The 19,397-nt window shown below is 36.4% G+C and overlaps 1 protein-coding gene across 1 annotated transcript in view; it reads right to left on the bottom strand.

Annotated features, from left to right (window-relative positions):
• LOC114480822 (arf-GAP with Rho-GAP domain, ANK repeat and PH domain-containing protein 2-like) overlaps nt 1-14,219 on the bottom strand; it is a 37,407-nt gene extending 23,188 nt beyond the window's left edge. Inside the window, exons 1-5 of the mRNA XM_028475243.1 lie at nt 14,099-14,219; nt 9,724-9,800; nt 4,032-4,106; nt 3,357-3,474; nt 216-344 (exon numbers count right to left, since the gene is read on the bottom strand). Of these exons, the coding sequence (XP_028331044.1) occupies nt 216-344; nt 3,357-3,474; nt 4,032-4,106; nt 9,724-9,800; nt 14,099-14,219 (520 nt within the window). The remainder of the gene's footprint in view (nt 1-215; nt 345-3,356; nt 3,475-4,031; nt 4,107-9,723; nt 9,801-14,098) is intronic.
• Nucleotides 14,220-19,397: the final 5,178 nt, after the last annotated feature.

Below are 19,397 nucleotides of genomic sequence, written 5' to 3'. Positions count from 1 at the left end.
TAAAACTTTAAAGCAGCATTTGCGACCTTTTCCCTTTCTTTTTGGAGTAAATGTTTGATTCACTGATCTATGAGGCACCACACTATCATCTAATAAAACATAATGATGATAGCAGCTTTACATTATGGCTGCTGACATATTTCCATATCCAAATGGTTTTATCAGCTTGGTAAGGTCCAAAAACATAATGACTTTTTTCACACTAGATTTGTACCCTTTCAGATCATCCAGTCTTCGAGCCGCAGTGAACTTCTTGATAACCAGAAAAGCAGAGCTCGGGTTGTCTAAGGTACTCCACTCCAGCACCTGCTCAAGGATCTTTTCGCTGTTGTGCAATGGTCTTTCTATTAGAAAACAAGACAATAAATGGACTCAGGACTATAATAATTAAAGAAACCATTGACAAAGTCATGAATTCAAGATTTTAAATGCTGCTGCGGTTGCTGTCAATGTTATTACCGATTCATAGCAGCACGTTTAGCTGTTTTAATCACTTTACACCCATCCTATGGACTTTGCTCATCCTTTCCAAACAACAATGACCTATTGTCTTCAATAGGAGTGTTTTATCTTTAGCTTCTCTCCAAAAAAAAAAGGCTAATTAATGCACTTTATGGTTTTGGTGGGAAAACCCGTCACGCTACCAACCACCTTCTAAAAACAACAACAACAAAAAACACATTGTTTACTGTTTTCTACCTGTGAAAATGTTGCTGAACCCTGAGTAAATATGTTCAATATTCAACACGCCATCAATTTTTTTTATTTTTTTATTTCCAGGAGGACGTTGTGTCCTCTGTAACTTCATGAAAAGAAAAACAAACATGAAAGCGAGGTGTAAACTCACACTGAACCACAGTGAAGTGCATCGCAACCGCAGGCAAAGTAGCTTCATGACCGAGCACAGCTTTTGACTCGCACTCGCTTGGAAAGCTACGGCGACAAGAATAAAGAACGCTCGGGAAGCGGCGCCATCGGTGCATAATGATGCATAAATAGGATGGGTGAGATCGCTGGGTTGATCATGCAGACAAGATGAAAGTAATTTCTGACATATGTCGTCAGGATTCATAATTCATGTGCATACCATCAAGTGACTAAACGCCGCCACGTACGCAGACACGGATTAATCAGAGAGGGAACGTCATTTGCAAATAACAAGGCCCCCCCCCCTAATGAAAGGACGGCCGCGTACGAGGAGATGTGACACTAAGTGGCAACACAACAGAAGACCTTGGCGGGAATAACAAGAGTGATGAAAAATGGCATCATCGCTGCTTTTCTTAGGCCATTCGTTGGTTGGCAACAGGTTTGAGTAACTTTTCTGTTCCGCAAACAACTGATGTATTTTTAATCGAACAAGACAAATTCTCACCTAGAAATTTCACACACAAAAAAGTAGAAGTAAAGCACTTTGCTTTTGTTCATTAAAAACAAAAAGACTGTTTAATATCTTTAAATGGATTGTATGCAGCGGCAATTAGTGGAGGCTTATTGTGTAACAATTCTCTGAGGTAAAAACGTGAATCATGGGGCTTTTTTTTCCTTCCAAACAGCACAGTTGAATGTTAATTAAACACGCGACAGTCGAGAGCTGCAGCTCTAATTTAACTAAAAAAAAAGGATTGTAAGTACATTGGCTTCACCGCAATCAGACGGCAGGAAGTGACTGCAATTAGTTGTGTGTAGAAGTTTGGTACAAATGCAACAAGCAGTGATGTCGTGGGTTGTTTATGGAAATGTGCCAATACATCAGTTCCAAACACCTGCAACAGAATGGTTTTCTTCATGTTAAAGCTGCTGGAAACAAACAAAAATATCAGATAAAAGACAAAGTTTAGGCCTCATAGATTAATCAAAGATGTTTTGCTCTAAAAAAAAAAAGAAAGATGTAAAGTTGCGTTCACATCGAAAGTGACTTTAGTGACTCCAGGGTACTCTGGGACGAGCGAGATTACATTGAAAATCAATGTAAATGACACGACGTCAAGCGACTTCCCTTTAAGCGCTGCGACTCACGCAATTCCGGCGACTCAATCGTGCGATCTGAGAGGCTGGAAGTCAATCCAATTGGCATGAGGTTTTTCTCTACGTCACTTCCCCAGTGACGGGGGAAGATGCAAAAAGCGTGACAATTTTCAAGCAACTCATCACGGGCGCACACATTCTTTAAGCAACTAGTCTCTAAAAGTCGCTTTCGCGTGCAAATGGACCTTAAAAGGTTGAACTTGCTGCTCGAACACAAGAAATCACGGAAAGAATGAAGTACCACAACACTTCTATGCAACCGTTCTACAAGCAGTGCTTCTCAAAGTGTGTGGCGCGCCCCCTATTGGGAAATTGAAAGGAATGACAGGTGGGGCACGACGAAAACAGGAGGAAACTTTCAATTTCATGCACAATCTAATTAAAGTCATAGTGGAATTAAAAACCAAGTCAATTAATTAGAAAATAGAGAAACCCAACGATCATTTTGTTATGACATGCTCATGGTCAACTGTTTGCTGTATAAGGTATAAGAGAAAAAATGAAATAAAGCCAACATTTTTAAACATTATTGGGCAACATAGTTAGGCAGTGGCTATATGTACGGTTGCGTATCAATATACCGACATTCTATCCGTAAGCAGCTTAGTTCACGTAATAGATCAGTCATTTGTCAGTTTAGGTCATGTGACTAAGACTAAACCTTACCCTAAACCTAACCATAACGCTAACCCTAATCCTAAAAATTATTGCGATATAGGGTTATTACCTAACCCTAACCCCGAACTTAACCCTAACCCTACGCTATGTACGTGTACTTCGGTAACCGGGGGGGTTGTACGTACGGCAACAGTAAAAATAGATACTTTCTATTTGACATGTGACCAGAACAAAAATAATAAATATAAGTAGGCATGTACTTCATATCGCCATAGCTGACTTAAAAAATATATTTCCTTTTTGTTTTCTTAAACTTTCCTGTATTTTTGACAATTACACTTTCACCTACACTTAATTAGTTTAATTCAGTTTTTGAGTTATAATTTATTTAAAACATTTTCGAGCAGAAATTTCAACGTTTTAGATATTTTTTTCAGCTACCGGTAAATAGTCTTTGATTTATTGATCTATTAAGCCTGCACTTTGTGTTCATCAGAATATTTATTATTTTTTAGCTCCAGTAGCATTAAGTTGTATTTATTGCTGGTCTCTGACCCACGGTTCTGCAGACTGGACCACGACCTTATAGCAACCGAGCCATCACATAAATGCAAGTTAGATAATGGGTCTAAAATTGAATAATAACACTTTGTTACTCGTAATTAGCATCACAAATGTCTTTGGAGTCATTCATAGAAACTTTTTCATACCGAGCTCTCCATTTTCAATAACTTCAAATGTGGTCCAGAAGTCCTCGGTATTAAAGGCGATGTTCCTCATCTTTAGCGTCGTTTCTGCGAGCTCTACGGGCCGCATGCTGGGAGACACCTGATGTAACATGCAACAACATGAATCAAATTACTCAAATGAAGCAAACCATCTTTAATCAATACTTAACTTACCTTTTTTTAATGAATGTTTTCCTTGCAGTCATGTAGGTGCTCCAAGCATGTCTACAACATACTAAACTAAAACCAAACCTTTCTCCCTTTTCTACCTCGGTTGAAGACGCTAACCTTCCTTCCCCAAACGCAATTACTCACACAATTAAATCAGACGTTTCTTTGATTGGCTGGCTTTTGATTTATTTTGGTGGCAGTAATCCCATCGGGTTAAACTACGAATGTCACAGCACGGTTCTTATCAACCTTCCACACCTCCCCTTTCTACCAACCCTCCTCCTGTTTTCTGCTGCTAGCCGCCCTTCAGCCCATTCTCCATCACTACACACTCTCTTATTTCACCTGACGACAAGGGCCTGAGGGTGGAAAAGGCTGTGTACGCGCACACACACACACACACACACACACACACACACACAATACTGAGCGTGTGGAAGGTGGCGATAGGCACATTAACCCACACACACACATCCACACACTAACCTTGATTAAACAGCATGTCTCTGGCTCTTTCTTCTCCAGGTACACCTCAAAGATCAAGTCACCAGCCGGAGAGAACTGAAAAGAGAACAAGAACAATAGGATTTATTCCTTTTGTCGACGAAAATAACAATGAAATACTGTATGTTAGTAAACGACTTTATTTTCTATAAAGAGCATGAGAAAATGACTACCTAAAAATAGATGGATTTTTTTTTTTCATAGACGAGACAGGACTTGGGTTGAATTACTTGTGTGACAGGGTGCAGCATAGCATTAAAAAGCTAGATGTTGACGTACACTTAGGGTGACCATATGTCTGGTTTTACCCGGACATGTCCTCTTTTCATGTCTATTACGAACTGTCTGGAGATATTTTACAAATTATTGAAAGTGTCCAAGTTTCCCAGGGACCTTGAACGCCTCTCGGGCAACACGTCAATTTAAAAGACTGCAACACCACTAATAATTGCTCTATCTGAGAAATTCCACCTGTTTCTGAAAGCTAAGTAGTTGCTCGATGGTAATTTCACTCACACGTAACAGAATCATTAAAGATTACGCTTTGTTTTGATGAAATTGTCACACACGACGAAAAGAGAAAGAGGAGCAAAGTCCAAGAGAAAGAGAGAGATTACAAGAGACCAAATGACGGTGGATTTAAGATGGTATATATGAGATTTTTCAAGGACAGATTGTGAAAGTGCATAATAAAGGTGAGTGACTTGAGTCACCACTGATTACAGAGTCTTTGTTATAACGAGAGAAATACATTTTTAAACCTTGAGGACAGTAACAACTCATTTCATTTGTATTTTGCCATACAAGGTAGATTCAAGAAAATGTTGAGTACTTTGAGTATCCGAGGTCAACCCAAGTGTCGTGGTTGTTGGAAATCAAAATATGGTCACCCTAGTGCCCATATTTATTTATTGGTGCGACCCAAAGGGTTAGCTTAGCGGCTAGCCTCTGCTCTCGGCGTCAACCACATCCGCATGACCAAAGTCAATGAAAGGCTGGAGCTCATAGATCGGTCCAAATCATTTAGATTTGTGTTTGGGAATTTGAGTATTTTAACAAACAGAAACAAGTGGATCAGACGACAGTGCGTTAACATCGAAACCGCTGTAATCGGGTATGTTGCCATGGTAACACATCAGCGTTGTGAGCTGCCCTTTATAAAGAAAATGAGCCCTGAAGTTCATTTTCTTTCTGACAAAACACCTTAAAGTTGAATGAAACTTACTATGAACACAACCTTTTACTGGTGAATTAAAAAAAATATATTATTATTTCAAAAATGTGTCTGATAATGACTGATAAGTTTCCTTCAAATGTAAATTAATGTTAAACAACGTCAGCTGGAATTGTTAAAGATGTAGGCCTACTTTATTTTAGCGTTGTAATTATATATATGCATTTCTTTCATGATTATTGTTTTATTGTTTAGTTTGAGAATCCTTTATTAACAATATAACACTTTATAAAGTGTTACAAAATGACTTTATTTTACTGATTACTTTTGCATAACTTTCAGATAGACATATACAATTTACTAAAAAGCATATATTCTTTGTCGACTAAAACAAAACTATAAAACTATTGAGCATAAAATTTACTAAAACTTCACTAAAACCATTGCAATTTTGACTAAATTTAAAATCCAAAAATCTAAAATTTTAGCTTTTAGATGTAGTCTCCCATTTCTGCTACAGTGTTTACAAACCGCAACTGGAGAAATGTTACACGCATTATTTCAGGACGTGTGAAAACCAAAGGTCTTTATAGGAGCCGGGGCTGCTAATTGGATGCTAACCCGGCTAAATGAAGACTGTCTCTGTGAAGCAGAGGCACGTAAAAAGTGTTTTACCTCCACTGAGGTGAAATCCTACCCTCAGGCGTTAACTTCGAACATCAGTTTAAAAATGGCACCAAAAAAAAAAAAAAAATCATGTGAAAATCTGTTAAACAGAGGAAAACCAAGTCGGGAAAGAAAACCCAGAGGAGAAGGAAATGGTTTGCACCATTTTGATTACAAAAACATCATGGGTCAAATTATTGTTTGTACTGTCTAGTTTACACCTTTAAAGATAATAGATGTTTTATAAAATGTCTGCACAAACTGCAACAACTCGTCACCTCTACAGTTCTAGGCCTGCTTGCCAAATCCAGCCTACGTACCGTCTTTTCTAGAGTATAAGTCGCTATTTATTATGTTTATGTAATTGAGGAGGTGACTTATACTGCAGGGATTCCATCGTTCGCCCTCTATCACTAATATGAGCCTCTGTTGCAGCTAGAGGAGGTTAATATATAGCTGATAATAACTTCTTATAATAGCTGGAAACGTGGCAAAAGCCAAGAATACAGTTGTTTCTCTAAAACCAACCTATAAGTGCAACATATAATCCTGAAATATGGTAGATTCATATGGTAAATTGTAAGAAAAAAAATAAAATCCATATAACACTTAAGACATTGATATTTATATTTTATTTACAAAAATGTGGACTAAGCAAAACATTTTTTGAAGAGTAAGAATGATGAAGAATGCAGAACTCTAGAAGCCCATTTATCACTCACATGTTTAGGATTTTAAATCTTTAAATGACCCATGTTAAGCTCAATCAACTTTTCTGTACATTAAATATGATAAAGTGTTATTAGGGCTTCAAACACATGTTCCAAAGTGATTTTTTCATTGATTCCCTCAATCGTTAGTTAGAGGGTGATTTGCTCCTTTCTTACTGCAGGGTGAACACAAACACCTCGCTCCAATTTGATGACGCGTTCCCACTTTGATGACGAATTTGACGCGGCACTGAGCTGGAGAAGCCACGCCTCCAGGAAGCTCTCTGCCGTGATTGACATGTAAACAGACATGCCCAAGAAGGAGAGCATTTCAGCGTCCTTCGTGCAGTGCTATGTATGTATTTTCTACATTCTGTGTATGTAGTGGCAAATGCCCCGCCCCCCACGCTCTGTCTCGTGTTTATAAAGCAGCATGAGCTCAGCTACAGAGTGGGTGGGAGGAGGGCGGGGCCGTCCTCTGGCCCCGTCACCGTGCCTGAGGAGGAGTCCCCGTCTATAGACACGCCCACTCATGAATCAGCCTGTTTGTGTAGACTTGCTCAGAAAGTGACTTTTCAGAGGCTGAAACTCTGGAAAACAGGTGAGTTTGAGAAAATATCAAATACTATGTTTTTGGGGTTCTTAGAACAAATGGCGAAGGGTGAAATATAGCATGACATGAGACCTCTAAGACTGTTCGTTTTAACGTCCGTGCATGAATATGGTTGGTTCTGCTCCTGAAACGATGCACGTCACATTTGAATGTGCACGTCATCACAGAACAAGTCTGCCGTAAAATGGTCTTTGCATATAACTGTGGCAGTGTTCGAAATGGCACAATGCGTACTCTACACTACAAACTCTGAGATATACTGTCTATATACTATTAGTATAATTAGGATAATGAGCGTTCCCGCTCAAGTATGCTTCCAAGTTTCCCAAGATGCATTTCGGTCCTACAACGACAAAAACCTGAATCACACTGAGGCTAAATATCTCTGTTGATTCTCCACCTTTGAAAGTTCTAAAAACATTTGTAGAATATCAACATGTGCTCATTTGATCCAGAAACCTGGCGTATACATCTTTTGTGTCGTACATTTCAGAGATTTCGGAGACCTGCATTGTGCTACTGACAAAACTTTTGGTTAACTTCAAAACAAGAGCCCTATTACAAAAACGTTAGAAACTACAGGAAGACAAGAAGAGATGCTTTTGTTTTGAAAGGGGATGTTTGATTTTTAGCTTGAAGTACGTTCCGCTCGCAATGCATCATGGGGCGCTTCGTGTGCCTCAAAAATGTTGCAATATAGTATACATCTGGGTATCTTTTCATACTATCTAATGTGAACACACTAAATACTACATACAAACGGCCCCTAAACTATTCGCTAGCGACTGGTGCCTAGCGGCCAATATTTCAGCATCTTTTATGAGCATACATTTTATGCTTTGGTTTTTGACTTTCATTTTCTTTTCTTTTTTTCTCGCAATTTTTTTAACTTGATTTTCAACACGTAAAAACTCGCCTAAAACACCACAGTTGTGTGGTTTTTCCTCTTTCAATTTGCAGATCCACACGGAAGACGATTTGATTTAAACTTTTGCCAAATGCATAAGAAAGGATTTTAGCTTCCTTCTGACATTCAGTTTAAATGTCTCTCTCTCTCTCTCTCTCTCTCTCTCTCTCTCTCTCATTAGTGCAAATCCACTGCACTCCTTCCCTGCGAGTGTCTGAGCTGTAATCCTCTCCACATCAAATTAGAGAATGGGATTCTTCAGGTGTGAAGAAGATCTGAGTGACAATGTTGAAAATGATTCGGGTCATTTTTTTTTTTTTTTTTTTTCCCAGAGATATGAAAGGTCATAGGTGAGGCTTATAAAACTGTTAATCTGACTCTTTCTGAAGGGTCTGTGTTCCGTCGACTATCTAGGAAATTACATTTTCCTTGTCATTTTAATGTGAAGGTGAACGGAGGTCCATTAGTGTCTCGAGCTGAGAGGGAGGGAACACCTCTGACTGTCTTGGCCCTTAAATGACACTGAAATTACCGTCATTCAAACCAAACGCAGCAAATGTAGGCTTTTGTCAAAATGTCAAAACGCAGATATGCAAAGTGCTCAGTAACTCCCTCTTCCTCCTCATGCTTGACTAATGAAATAAAAAACCCTACGACGCTTAAAATATTTCCATGAAACAATCATTTTTGGAGTATTAATGGTGAGAAGGAGTAAAATTGTATATTTGAAGCCTGTAAATGAATATATTTAAAGTGCTACTATCTATATAATAGGTGTGGACGTGTATACACCTCATTATAAAAGTGATTTACTCACCTTCTACGTCATCCAGACATCCCCTTTCATCTGAACTTTCAACCAAAAAACCAAAACTCACATTATTCTTGAATCTAAGTGCAAACCAAAGACCCAGCAAAGACTTGACAATCACATATTTTATATATTTAATGGTTTATTTAAACAGTGGGTGGGCAGACGTTCCGATGCCGCGGACAAACCTAGTTTCTATGGACCAGGAAGTGGGGTAGGAGAGTCAGTGAAAAGTTATAATTTTCAAAATAAAGGCCAAAACTTTGAAAGTGGATTAGGGCCAATTTCGATGGAAAAAATAATTTTGGATAAATCAGAATAAAGTCGAAATGTCGAGATAAAAGTAGAATTTTGAGATACACCTAAAATAAATTATTGCAATAAATTTCAGAAGTTTGCTATAAAAGTCAAATCTACGGAATGAGAAAAGAATTTCAGGCAAAATCAAGATAAAGTCCAAATGTCAAGAATAAAGTCGAAAAGACGAGATTAAAGTCGAAATTTTCAAACATGAAACACAAAATACAATCTCGTGATAAAGTCAAGGTTTGCTAATGAAGTCAAATCTACAGAAGCTGATCAGGACCAATTTATGACAATAAACAGCAGATCGTGGCTGTTGGGTTTAGTAACAAGAAAGATTCTCTCTCTTTTAGCTGAAAAACACGGAGTTGTAATCTCTTTAAAATCATACCAAAAACGTAATCTGTTCAGAAGGAAAAACCAGTAAAGTTTGGAAGAGGTGGAGCATTCAGTCCGTCTGTAGCTACTGAGGCGCTGTATGGAAACTCACCGTTGTGTCCTTCTTTTCGTTCCAGCGAGTGATGAGCCCGTCTCTCTCTCCATTTGTTGGACTTGGTCTTTGTTGACCTGAAAAGACCAGAAACAAACTCACGATTGGACAAGAAATAGCCAAGAATGAACTGTAGGTCCGTCAGTCTGCACCAGGGCGGCTGTGGCTACAATAGTAGCTTACCACCAGAGGTTTGGAGTGAAAGAATAATCGCATAATTCTGTAAAGCGACTTTTAGTGTCCAAAAAAGCGCTACATGAAATTGATGTTGTACAAAATGTCTTTGGAGTCATTGAATAATTTTTCTTTTATTTCTGTGTTTTTCAAGGTTATTTCTTTTGTAGGCACTGATACTATGGAGGACCAAACCTGCCAAAACTTAAAATTAAGTGAATAAATAAGTTGAAAGTGAAAAAAAAAAAGGACAATTGAAAATTAAATACAAATAAACATAAGTGGGATAAAATACAAAAGTTAAAATATAAATACATGATTAAATGCATGTACAAGAAAATGCAAAATTTGAAAATATTGTCCAAAAAATAATTTTTTTTTTTATTTATTTTTTTTTATTATTATTTTACTTACTTTTACTTACTCACTTTTTTTACTTTAATCATTATTTTATACAAATAAACATATAGGTATTTTTTTCACTTTTATTCTTTTATTAAATTTATTTTTTGGCAGATTTGTGTCGCAACAAAATATAAATGTGTATTTTTCTTTTTATTTCCACTTTTACTCATCAATTTTATAACAATATTTTATTTTATTTTTTTTTTAACTTTTGGTATATTTACGTATGTTGTAGCTAATTGTTCATTTTTCCTTTTTTTTTTTTTTTTGTTATTTTTCACATTTATTTAGTTTTGTGAGTGTGACCATACGTCTTTTCACGTCCATCCGGATTTTAAAACCTCACGAAAATGTCCAGGTTTTCATGGATGCATGTTCATTTATAAGACAATAAATCTGCCAATATTTGCTCTATTGGAGAACCAGTTTCTATTTGAAGCCAGTACATGTCATTACAGACGTTAAAAACATGTGATGGAATCATTAAAGATGACGCTTTGTTTTGACGAGATGCTCAGCAGAGAGAAGAGAAAGACAAACTCCAAAATAGATTGAAAAGAGACCAAATACATATATATATATATATATATATCATTTAAATGGAAAAATGTTTAGTAGGAAGACCATCCTGGATGATACAACCTCCATGGAGGTTCAAAGAGGGGTTTGAAACTTAGAATGTAGGAAGTTAAGGGTAAAATAAGTTTCATTTCTGGATTAATTAACAATATGTTGTTCTGCTTTTCGTGTACGTCAATTTTTATGCTTTTTAAACCTTATGGACACTAACAAGTTATTTATCTAATATATTGTCTTTTGTCATTACAAGGTAGATTCAAGAAAACCTCGAGTCATCCTAATGTACATAGAACAAGAAGACAGTCATCAACATCATAACTCACAACCTTTTCTTAAATGTCCTAAATCTAAGAACTTAGATCTATACCTAATAAAATATTATCACATCAGAATATAAAATTACTAACGATCATAAACTGTTTCTGAGAAAAGCTGTCCCCTTTGAAGAAAAAAGGGCAATACTCGGGAAAAAAATAATTGCGTGCTTCTCATTTTCGAACTCCGTCAAGGTATTGATACCCTGAAGCCATACACCGAATTGGTTATCCTATCTTAAAACGGTTTCTAAGAAAAGCTGTCCCCTTTGAGGATACCTTGAACAGAGTCCAAAAAAAAGGAACAAGGGTAATAACTCCGGGGAAAATAATTGCGGCGCTTCTCATTTTCAAACCCCATCAATGTACTGATACCCTGAAGCCACAGACCACATTTGGTTATCGTATCTTGAACGGTTTTCTGAGTACGCACGGGCAAACGGAGCTCAACCTACAGTATTTCCCCCTTCACACATTGTGGCGGGTGATGATAAACCACAATGATATAGTACTAGCTTTGTCATCTGTCCTCGAATTTGTTCAATAAAACACTGTGAAGAAGGTAGGAAAAAAAAAACCTTAAATATTTATATTAACTTTTAGCCTCAAACACACGTAAGCTCCCTTTATGTGTGGGCGTCGCCATTTTGGAGATTTCAGCCAATCAGCATTTGCATATTACATTATATTTTTGTTGTGACTTCTCTTATTCACTCCAATAGAAAGACTATGGTGATATAGTTCAAATCAGATGCTTTTAGTGGTTAGTTACGTGTCATCCATACATTACGACGTTATTCCTAACAGATTATGGAGAAATGGGGCTTTGATAATGCCAGGTTGAGTATCACTTTAAAGTTCACAACTTGCTCGAAAGAGTAATCAAGCAATTTCCGATACATTTAAAAGTGTTGTTTTCTTCTTCCCGAAGCTGTGTCAGAAATGACTTATTTAAAACATTATTGTCATTTGGAGAGAATAATCTAATTTGCGAAAGTTATAGGAATGGCGGAGAGAGCCAAGAGAGGGAAGAAACTCCACATCAACACCTCCGTCGTGTGTGCGTGTGTGTGTTGAGACCTGATAATGGACCCTGTCTTCCACATCCAGCCACACAACTGCCACCTAATGAGCGAGACGTCTTGTTTTATGTCACAGTGACTGTATTCGCTGCTTTTGGGCTCGCGACTGTTTGTGGCTGCTGGTTATTCGTCATGCAAATGGCGACGTTCCTAAAAAGATAGATGCACGCGTTCCGCCGTTAATTAGCAGTTATTTAGTGCCATGTGCTCCAGACGCCGGGGGAACTTTTCAAAGAGTTACATTCATCACTTTTGGTTCATTTTTAAGTAAAGGCTGTTTGTTGGCATTCTGGCTCCTCTCATGGCTGCAGCATGAAATAGTAGATAAAGTTATGTCTGCAGCCTATTTTTCATACGCACAATATACAATATAGAAGGAGGAAAAGTTAACTCGAGACATAGGAAATTACCTCTGAGCCCCAGGGGGTCATTAACTTATATTTTACACCAAGCAGCGTTGACGTTTCAATTTGATTAGTTATTTATTTTATATGTTTAGGTTTTGTTTATTCAGACAAGGTTTTCAAGACATTTTATCCCCTGACACGTTTCGACGGTGAACTGTAAACGCCGCAACCTTCATGTGCGGGTGGCAAATGAAAGATGAGAAAAAGATGAGAAATAAGCTAAATACTAAGTAACAAGTAGACAATGTCCTACGATTTTGCTTGATAAGAGAAATCATTTCCATGATATTTATCCCCTGTAATTTAGGGGGGAAACACTTGCTAAATATTTAGCCCCAGGGCTGAATATCTCGCAAGTGTAGCAAACAAATGGAAACGTCCACTCTCGTGCTACACAATACTGCACGATTTCAGTGTGATATTTCCCTCTGTAGGGGGTAAGTAAGTAAGTAAGTAAGAAACATGTATTTGTATTGCACCTTTCACAGACAAAAAAGCCACAAAGTGCTTCACAACGCACCTTAAAGTCATAAGCACAGAAATATAATATAATATAATTAGATATATATATAATTTTTTTACATAAAGATGCAAATATGTTGTCACCTACATTAGCTTGGAAAGGAATTTCATGCAAAATTGACGACAATTTGCTGGCTGTACAGTAATGTTTGGTATGTATGTGCTTGATGTTTAAAGCTAGGGTAGGTAATTTTCTCCAGATACACTTTTTAAAATTTTTGGTTGAAATTGTCTTTATGTCCTGACAGAAATTAAGATCTCATGTGCTCTGAAAAAGGAACAAAAAAATCAATCCCTCACACGCACCAGTTCACCACTGAAAGCGTGTCACCGCTGACAGAGTTTAAAACAGAGTTTGGCTCACGTTTTTTTAACATATATAATGGTAAAGTTTAGTGTTTACTTACTGCTGAATAAGAAATTAGACAACAATGTTTCTACACAATACAAGCAATGAGCTGTGCTCCTCTTCTGCAGCAGCTGTGCGCGTGCATGTGAGTGAGACGGAGCACAGAGGGGTGGGGGGTAAACGCGGAGCCATCGGGGAGGCTACATTCAAAATCATGCTAGCTTTTGAAATCGCCTACCCTACCTTAAAATCGAAGGCCGGGGTATCATGATTAAACATAATTATTATATAATGTGTGGCTAATGTCAGTTTTACTCTAACATTTTAGTTTTTATTGCGTATATAGTATTTTGTTTACACAGAACATTTTCACAGTTTCTTATGAAAATGTGATTACCTCATCATATAAACACATTTTCTTGAGATGTGTGTGCAGTTTGTAAAGAATAAAATCCAGCAATACTCTGAGTTTAAAGCACCAAAAGCACAATTTTATATATATATATATAAATAAACTAAGGACAAAGACACTTCTTTACTTACACTGAAGATTGTGATGTAGTTGTCGATCAGGTCCTGGACCACGTGTGTTTCCTGTGGGGTTTCTCCACGTGTCCTGGAACAGGCAGGAGGAGAACGCGGACGCCAGCTTTTCAGTGGGCATTGGTTAAAGTGTGAGCACTGCTGATCCTGAATCACAGAGAAAAAAGGCCTTTATCGTGGACGCACCACACCTATTGTTCACTTCTACTTTCTATCACTCGCACCCTGTTCACAGCACACACACATGCACACAGACTCACTGAGAGGATGTATTTAACACCAGGCTGCATCTAAACATCCGTTACACTTTAAAACCGCCCAATCACAACTATGGACTGTGGATATCGTAGTTTTCCCAGTACAGTTGTCTGTATAAAATATTTAGTGTGTGTACTAGGACTGGATATTGCCAGGTACCTACGATACGTCACAATATTGTTGCCCACGATAATAATGTTATCACGATACAGCGATTCTGCGATAATTGATATATCACGGGACATTTCATCCACGATATCTGTGTCACTGAATAAATTACTATTATCATCTTCTCTGTAAACATGGACATATATCAGTGTTGCTTTACTCACTCAGTGCCATTGACGAGATAACTCGTCATTTTAAATCCAAACGCTCAGTGCCATTGACGAGATAACTCGTCATTTGCATTTTTTCACGGGGATTACTAGAAAACACCCTGGCGGAGGTCCCTCATCAATATCTAAGGTGTGGGGTGTTGTAGTGACCAACATTGCCCTGAAGATGGCAGCAGTGCACCTTTAGATGAGAGATTAGCCGCTGATGCTACCCAGCAAAGCAGGAAGAAGCAGGAAAAAGTGAGATTATGGCGCTACAGAGTTGATATTGTGAAGTATCCAGCAGCTCACAGTTCCACATACTAACACAGAACATGTGTGGACCTGAGTGGATGATGTTGTGATAATGTTTGTGATCGTGAGATGAACCATCAACTAACCGGGCCAAACGGGTCATCCCTGCGTGTCGGGAGGAAGGGGGAGGAGGAGGGGTGTGGAGGTGGGGTACAAAATACCCTTAGCCTGTGAGCCAGATAGCAAAATAATAGGTGACGTGGGAGGTAAGATTTGCGTAAAACTTGCTCTATTCAACGGCTGATTACAAAAGAACGAAACGAGCCAGAAACAAATGTTTTGTTTTTGATGAAGTCAAGGCTTCAATTTTTCTGGTGTCAGATTTCAGATAGTCATAGTAAAAAATATTTCTGTGTATCTTTAAAATCAGTCAAAATGCTCAAAAACGTCTGGCACTGAGTGGGGTAGAAAATCTGAAAATGGCTGGCACTGAATGAGTTAACAAGCAGAATTAACTTGTTTTGTGAAAACTGGAAAATGTTGCTGCATGTGAAAAATAAACATTTCAGTCAGTGTTTATATTATAAACAAACCTGGCCACACATTTTAAACTCATACTTAGCACCTTAACCTGCACATACACTTCAGTACTAATACTAATATCAATTTGTTCTTTGAAAAACTAATAATATTTAATTTGTGCTTAATACTTAACTTGTGTAAAAACGATACCTTTTTTTAAAAAAAATCAATATATCGCGATATATGTTGAATCGGTATTTTAGCACACCCCTAGTGTGGACTTTCACATTAAAGAAAACACACACCTGTTGTTTCTTTTTACAGTTGATAAACAGGCTGTAGATTTACTTAAAATGAAAAATGTACCTATTATATATTATTTTTACTTATTATACTTGCACTTACTAAATGTATTATACTTATACTGACTATACTTATTAAACTTATTACACTCACTATACTTATACTTACTAAATTTATCATACTTATAGCTACAATATTTATTATACTTATACTTACTATACCTATTATATATGTTATTATATATTATATTGTATTTTATTATAACTTATTAAACTTAGTAGTGACACATTAAACTGTTGTGTCTGTTTGTTGTTGTTTGTATTATTATTATTTTTTCTTATCATATTTGAAGAAATGTATAGAATATATTTTTAAAAACAAGTAAAGAGATATTTTCAGATTTTCAAAATAAAGTGTGTCCTTATTATGAACTGTTTTTATTATCAGAACAGTGAACGGGATTAAATCAGATATTTAACTCAAAAGTGTGATAAAAGTTCATCAAATAACATTTATTTATGTCATTTGTGATTTTTTTTTTTACAAAAACAATCTTTTAAAAAGTTAAGGGTAAAAAGGATGTTTTTTAAAGAATATTTCTTTGTTTTCATTTGAAGAAATCAGTTAAATATACTATAAATTAAAACGTAAAAACAAGGAAAGGGATTGTTGTGTCTTTCTGATTTTCAGAATAAAGCGTGCCATTATTAATAAACACCATTAATTACTTTGTAAACTGTTCATGACATTTTTTAACTGAATATTCCCTTGTGATTTAAAAAACGGCCTTCAAAGGTCAGGGAAAAAAATTATGTTTTCTGAAGAATGTCCAAATGATTAAATATGAAAAATAATATTATGTGAAAAATAATACACTTCTTTGGCATTACCAAGTAAAAAAAAAATACTGAGAGCAAATAAACAAAAACTAAACATTATTTAATTTCTTTAAGTATTCAAACATCCTAAAAACTACAATAAAATTATATAAATTATTCACAACACAAGAGCACGGTTTCTTTTCTACGGAACATTCTAGTTGTGCTACACTTTCTGAAGGACACCTTATTATCTCTATACTACACAGTGCTCTGAAAGTGAAAGGAGGCTGTAGAATACCAGATTAATTATGATTTTAAAACAGCATTTAAAGCCCATCAGGGACCAAAGAAGCTCATTAGGAGACTTAAAAGCCTGTTGGGCTAATCATTAGGTGACAAATAGCACCCTGAAGGCGATTCAAGGTGAAAAACCCTCATGCACAGGATCCATAAATAAAACCAGCTCCGAAACTAACAAAAGGAATTATGTGGAGAAGATACGTAGAAACAACAGCTCTGTTCTCTCCTCTTTAATATTAATGCTCATGCTTAACACAAACAACACACACCATAATACAACGCCCCGCCTATACCATCCAACACGTTTATCAAATACTCAAACCGTTTTCATATGTAGGGCCTCTGATTTTCCATAAACACAGAAATCCAGGATTTACCTGAACCTGATAATGCACAATTTTCTGGGAGAATATCCCACCTTTTTTACCATTTTTTTCCCCTGCAAGAAAGTCAAGTGAAACTTCAAAGGAAACATCAAAGGCTATGAGCAGAACTCCTCTGACAAAGACTGGCAGTTGACAGTCGAAACAAGTCGGGAGATAAAGATTTCCTGAAAAACTTTGTCTGAATAAACGAAACCTCAACTTAACATATTACTCAAAAAGAAGACAAAATGAATCTCACTGGAACTATTACATGGAAAGTCAAGTGAAACTTCAAAGGAACAATCAAAGGCGATCAGCAGAACTGTAACTGCAACTGACAGTCGAAAAATGTCGAATGAAAATTTCCTGAAAAACCTTAAAATAACATATTTTTTCCCATTCAACAGGTGGTTATTGTCATAAATAAAACAAAATCTTACACTCAACAAACTTTGCCAGATTTCAGCATATAATTAGAATTAGATGTTTAAAGATTTAATGTTGTCAGTAAATTTGAGATGATTTGAATGAAAACTATTCAAGATAAATTAATTCTCATTTAAAAGTTTAGCCTGATGGTGGCGCTAACGAACAGGTCAAGGTTTCATTATCAATGGGTTATTTATTTATGTATTCAACAAATAAACAAAATGTCTGACACAAAAAATTGGTCAACGATTTTCTGAAAATTGTTTTCTGGAGGCGAATATCCCTAGGGTCATATTGACCCCAAAGGTAAAATGTGTTTGTAATATTTGAGATTAAAAGAAGGGGATTAATTTAATTAATCCCTATCAAGCATTTTTAGCATGTGTGATTTTTGGATGTCTAATGTCACTGATTACGTCACATTAGGGAAAGCAATTAAAACGAAAATAGAAAAAAGCTGAAACAGAATTTAGAAAAATTAAGAATAAAGAAAACCAATCCCCTACTACTGCAAAAGCTTTTGCGTTTTAAAAATCATTAGTATATATATATATATGAAATCAGATCAAATCTGAATATAAAGTTTGCTAGCATACCTGTAGAGATGTTGCAGCAAGCGCATGAAGCGTGGACTGATTGGTCTTTGGTAAACTCTCTATGTAGGTGATGTACTTCTTTACCCGCTGATTGACATCCTTTTCATCTGGGTTAAATAAAAACACCAGAACACAAATAAAAGAATGTAAATGAAACAAGACCAGAATGTAAAAAAAAAAAATCAGAATTACAGCAGGCTGTTGTTTTCTTCTTCTTCTTCCCTGAGGCTGAAATATAGATGGTGGAAATGGGATCTCAAGCCCCTGGTACACTGGTTTTCTGTCAGTGTTGGTGTTTCCCTGTCTGTTTTTTCTGTGGGTTTATATCCTCTCTGGGTTTTACTGCCCATTGTCATGCCCATTATTTACCAGGTTAAAGTAATTGTTCCTACGTTTTAAACACTTTGAACCCTTTTTACCACTTTTTCTGTCAGTTTTTTGGCCACTCTAATTTGCAACTTTTAACCAAATTCTGTGGTTTTTAAAATCCCATTTTTTTTTAATTTATTTCGAACGAACGAATAAAAAAATGTATAAAAACGAATAAACAATCTCAACAGAAATCGTTATGAAACAAAAAAAATAACTCAATTTCAATAGAATACATTTGATCGGTTCGACAAGGAATAGGAAGCAGCCTGTGCTTGTCAAGTCCTCCCCTCCATTCTTCACCAGTAACAACTGCAAAATCCAATAAAATAAACTAAATTGGCAATACAATTAAATACTCCAAACAAAACGAACAGGCGCCATCAACATCTGTGAGATTTACAATCTCATTATTCATTTCTGTACTTTTCAAAGATACAGTATATCTTTTGCACATTTTTTAAAACTTAGTTAACTAGAACATACTTAGTTTAATTGTTTCATCTAGCTCAGTGGTTTTCAACCCATGTACCATTTTTTGCATTTTTGTCAAATCATGTGTGCGACTCCCTCTCCATCAGCACCCTCTCCATTGATTCATATGCTTTTACATTTTCTAAACCCCTAAATGTGTCTTGAACATTGGTTCCATATAAGGATTAATCTACAAATTTTATAACAATGAATATAATTTAATGATTTTTACATGATTACTTCAACAGTAGGAAAAAATAGCTTGTTATTGTCTCCTATTGTGTGATAAA

Source organism: Gouania willdenowi, chromosome 18 (assembly GCF_900634775.1).
Source record: "Gouania willdenowi chromosome 18, fGouWil2.1, whole genome shotgun sequence".
In the NCBI taxonomy this organism is placed as follows: Eukaryota; Metazoa; Chordata; class Actinopteri; order Blenniiformes; family Gobiesocidae; genus Gouania; species Gouania willdenowi.
Note: the sequence above shows the minus strand (reverse complement) of the source record. Positions and strands in the feature narration are given on the sequence as shown.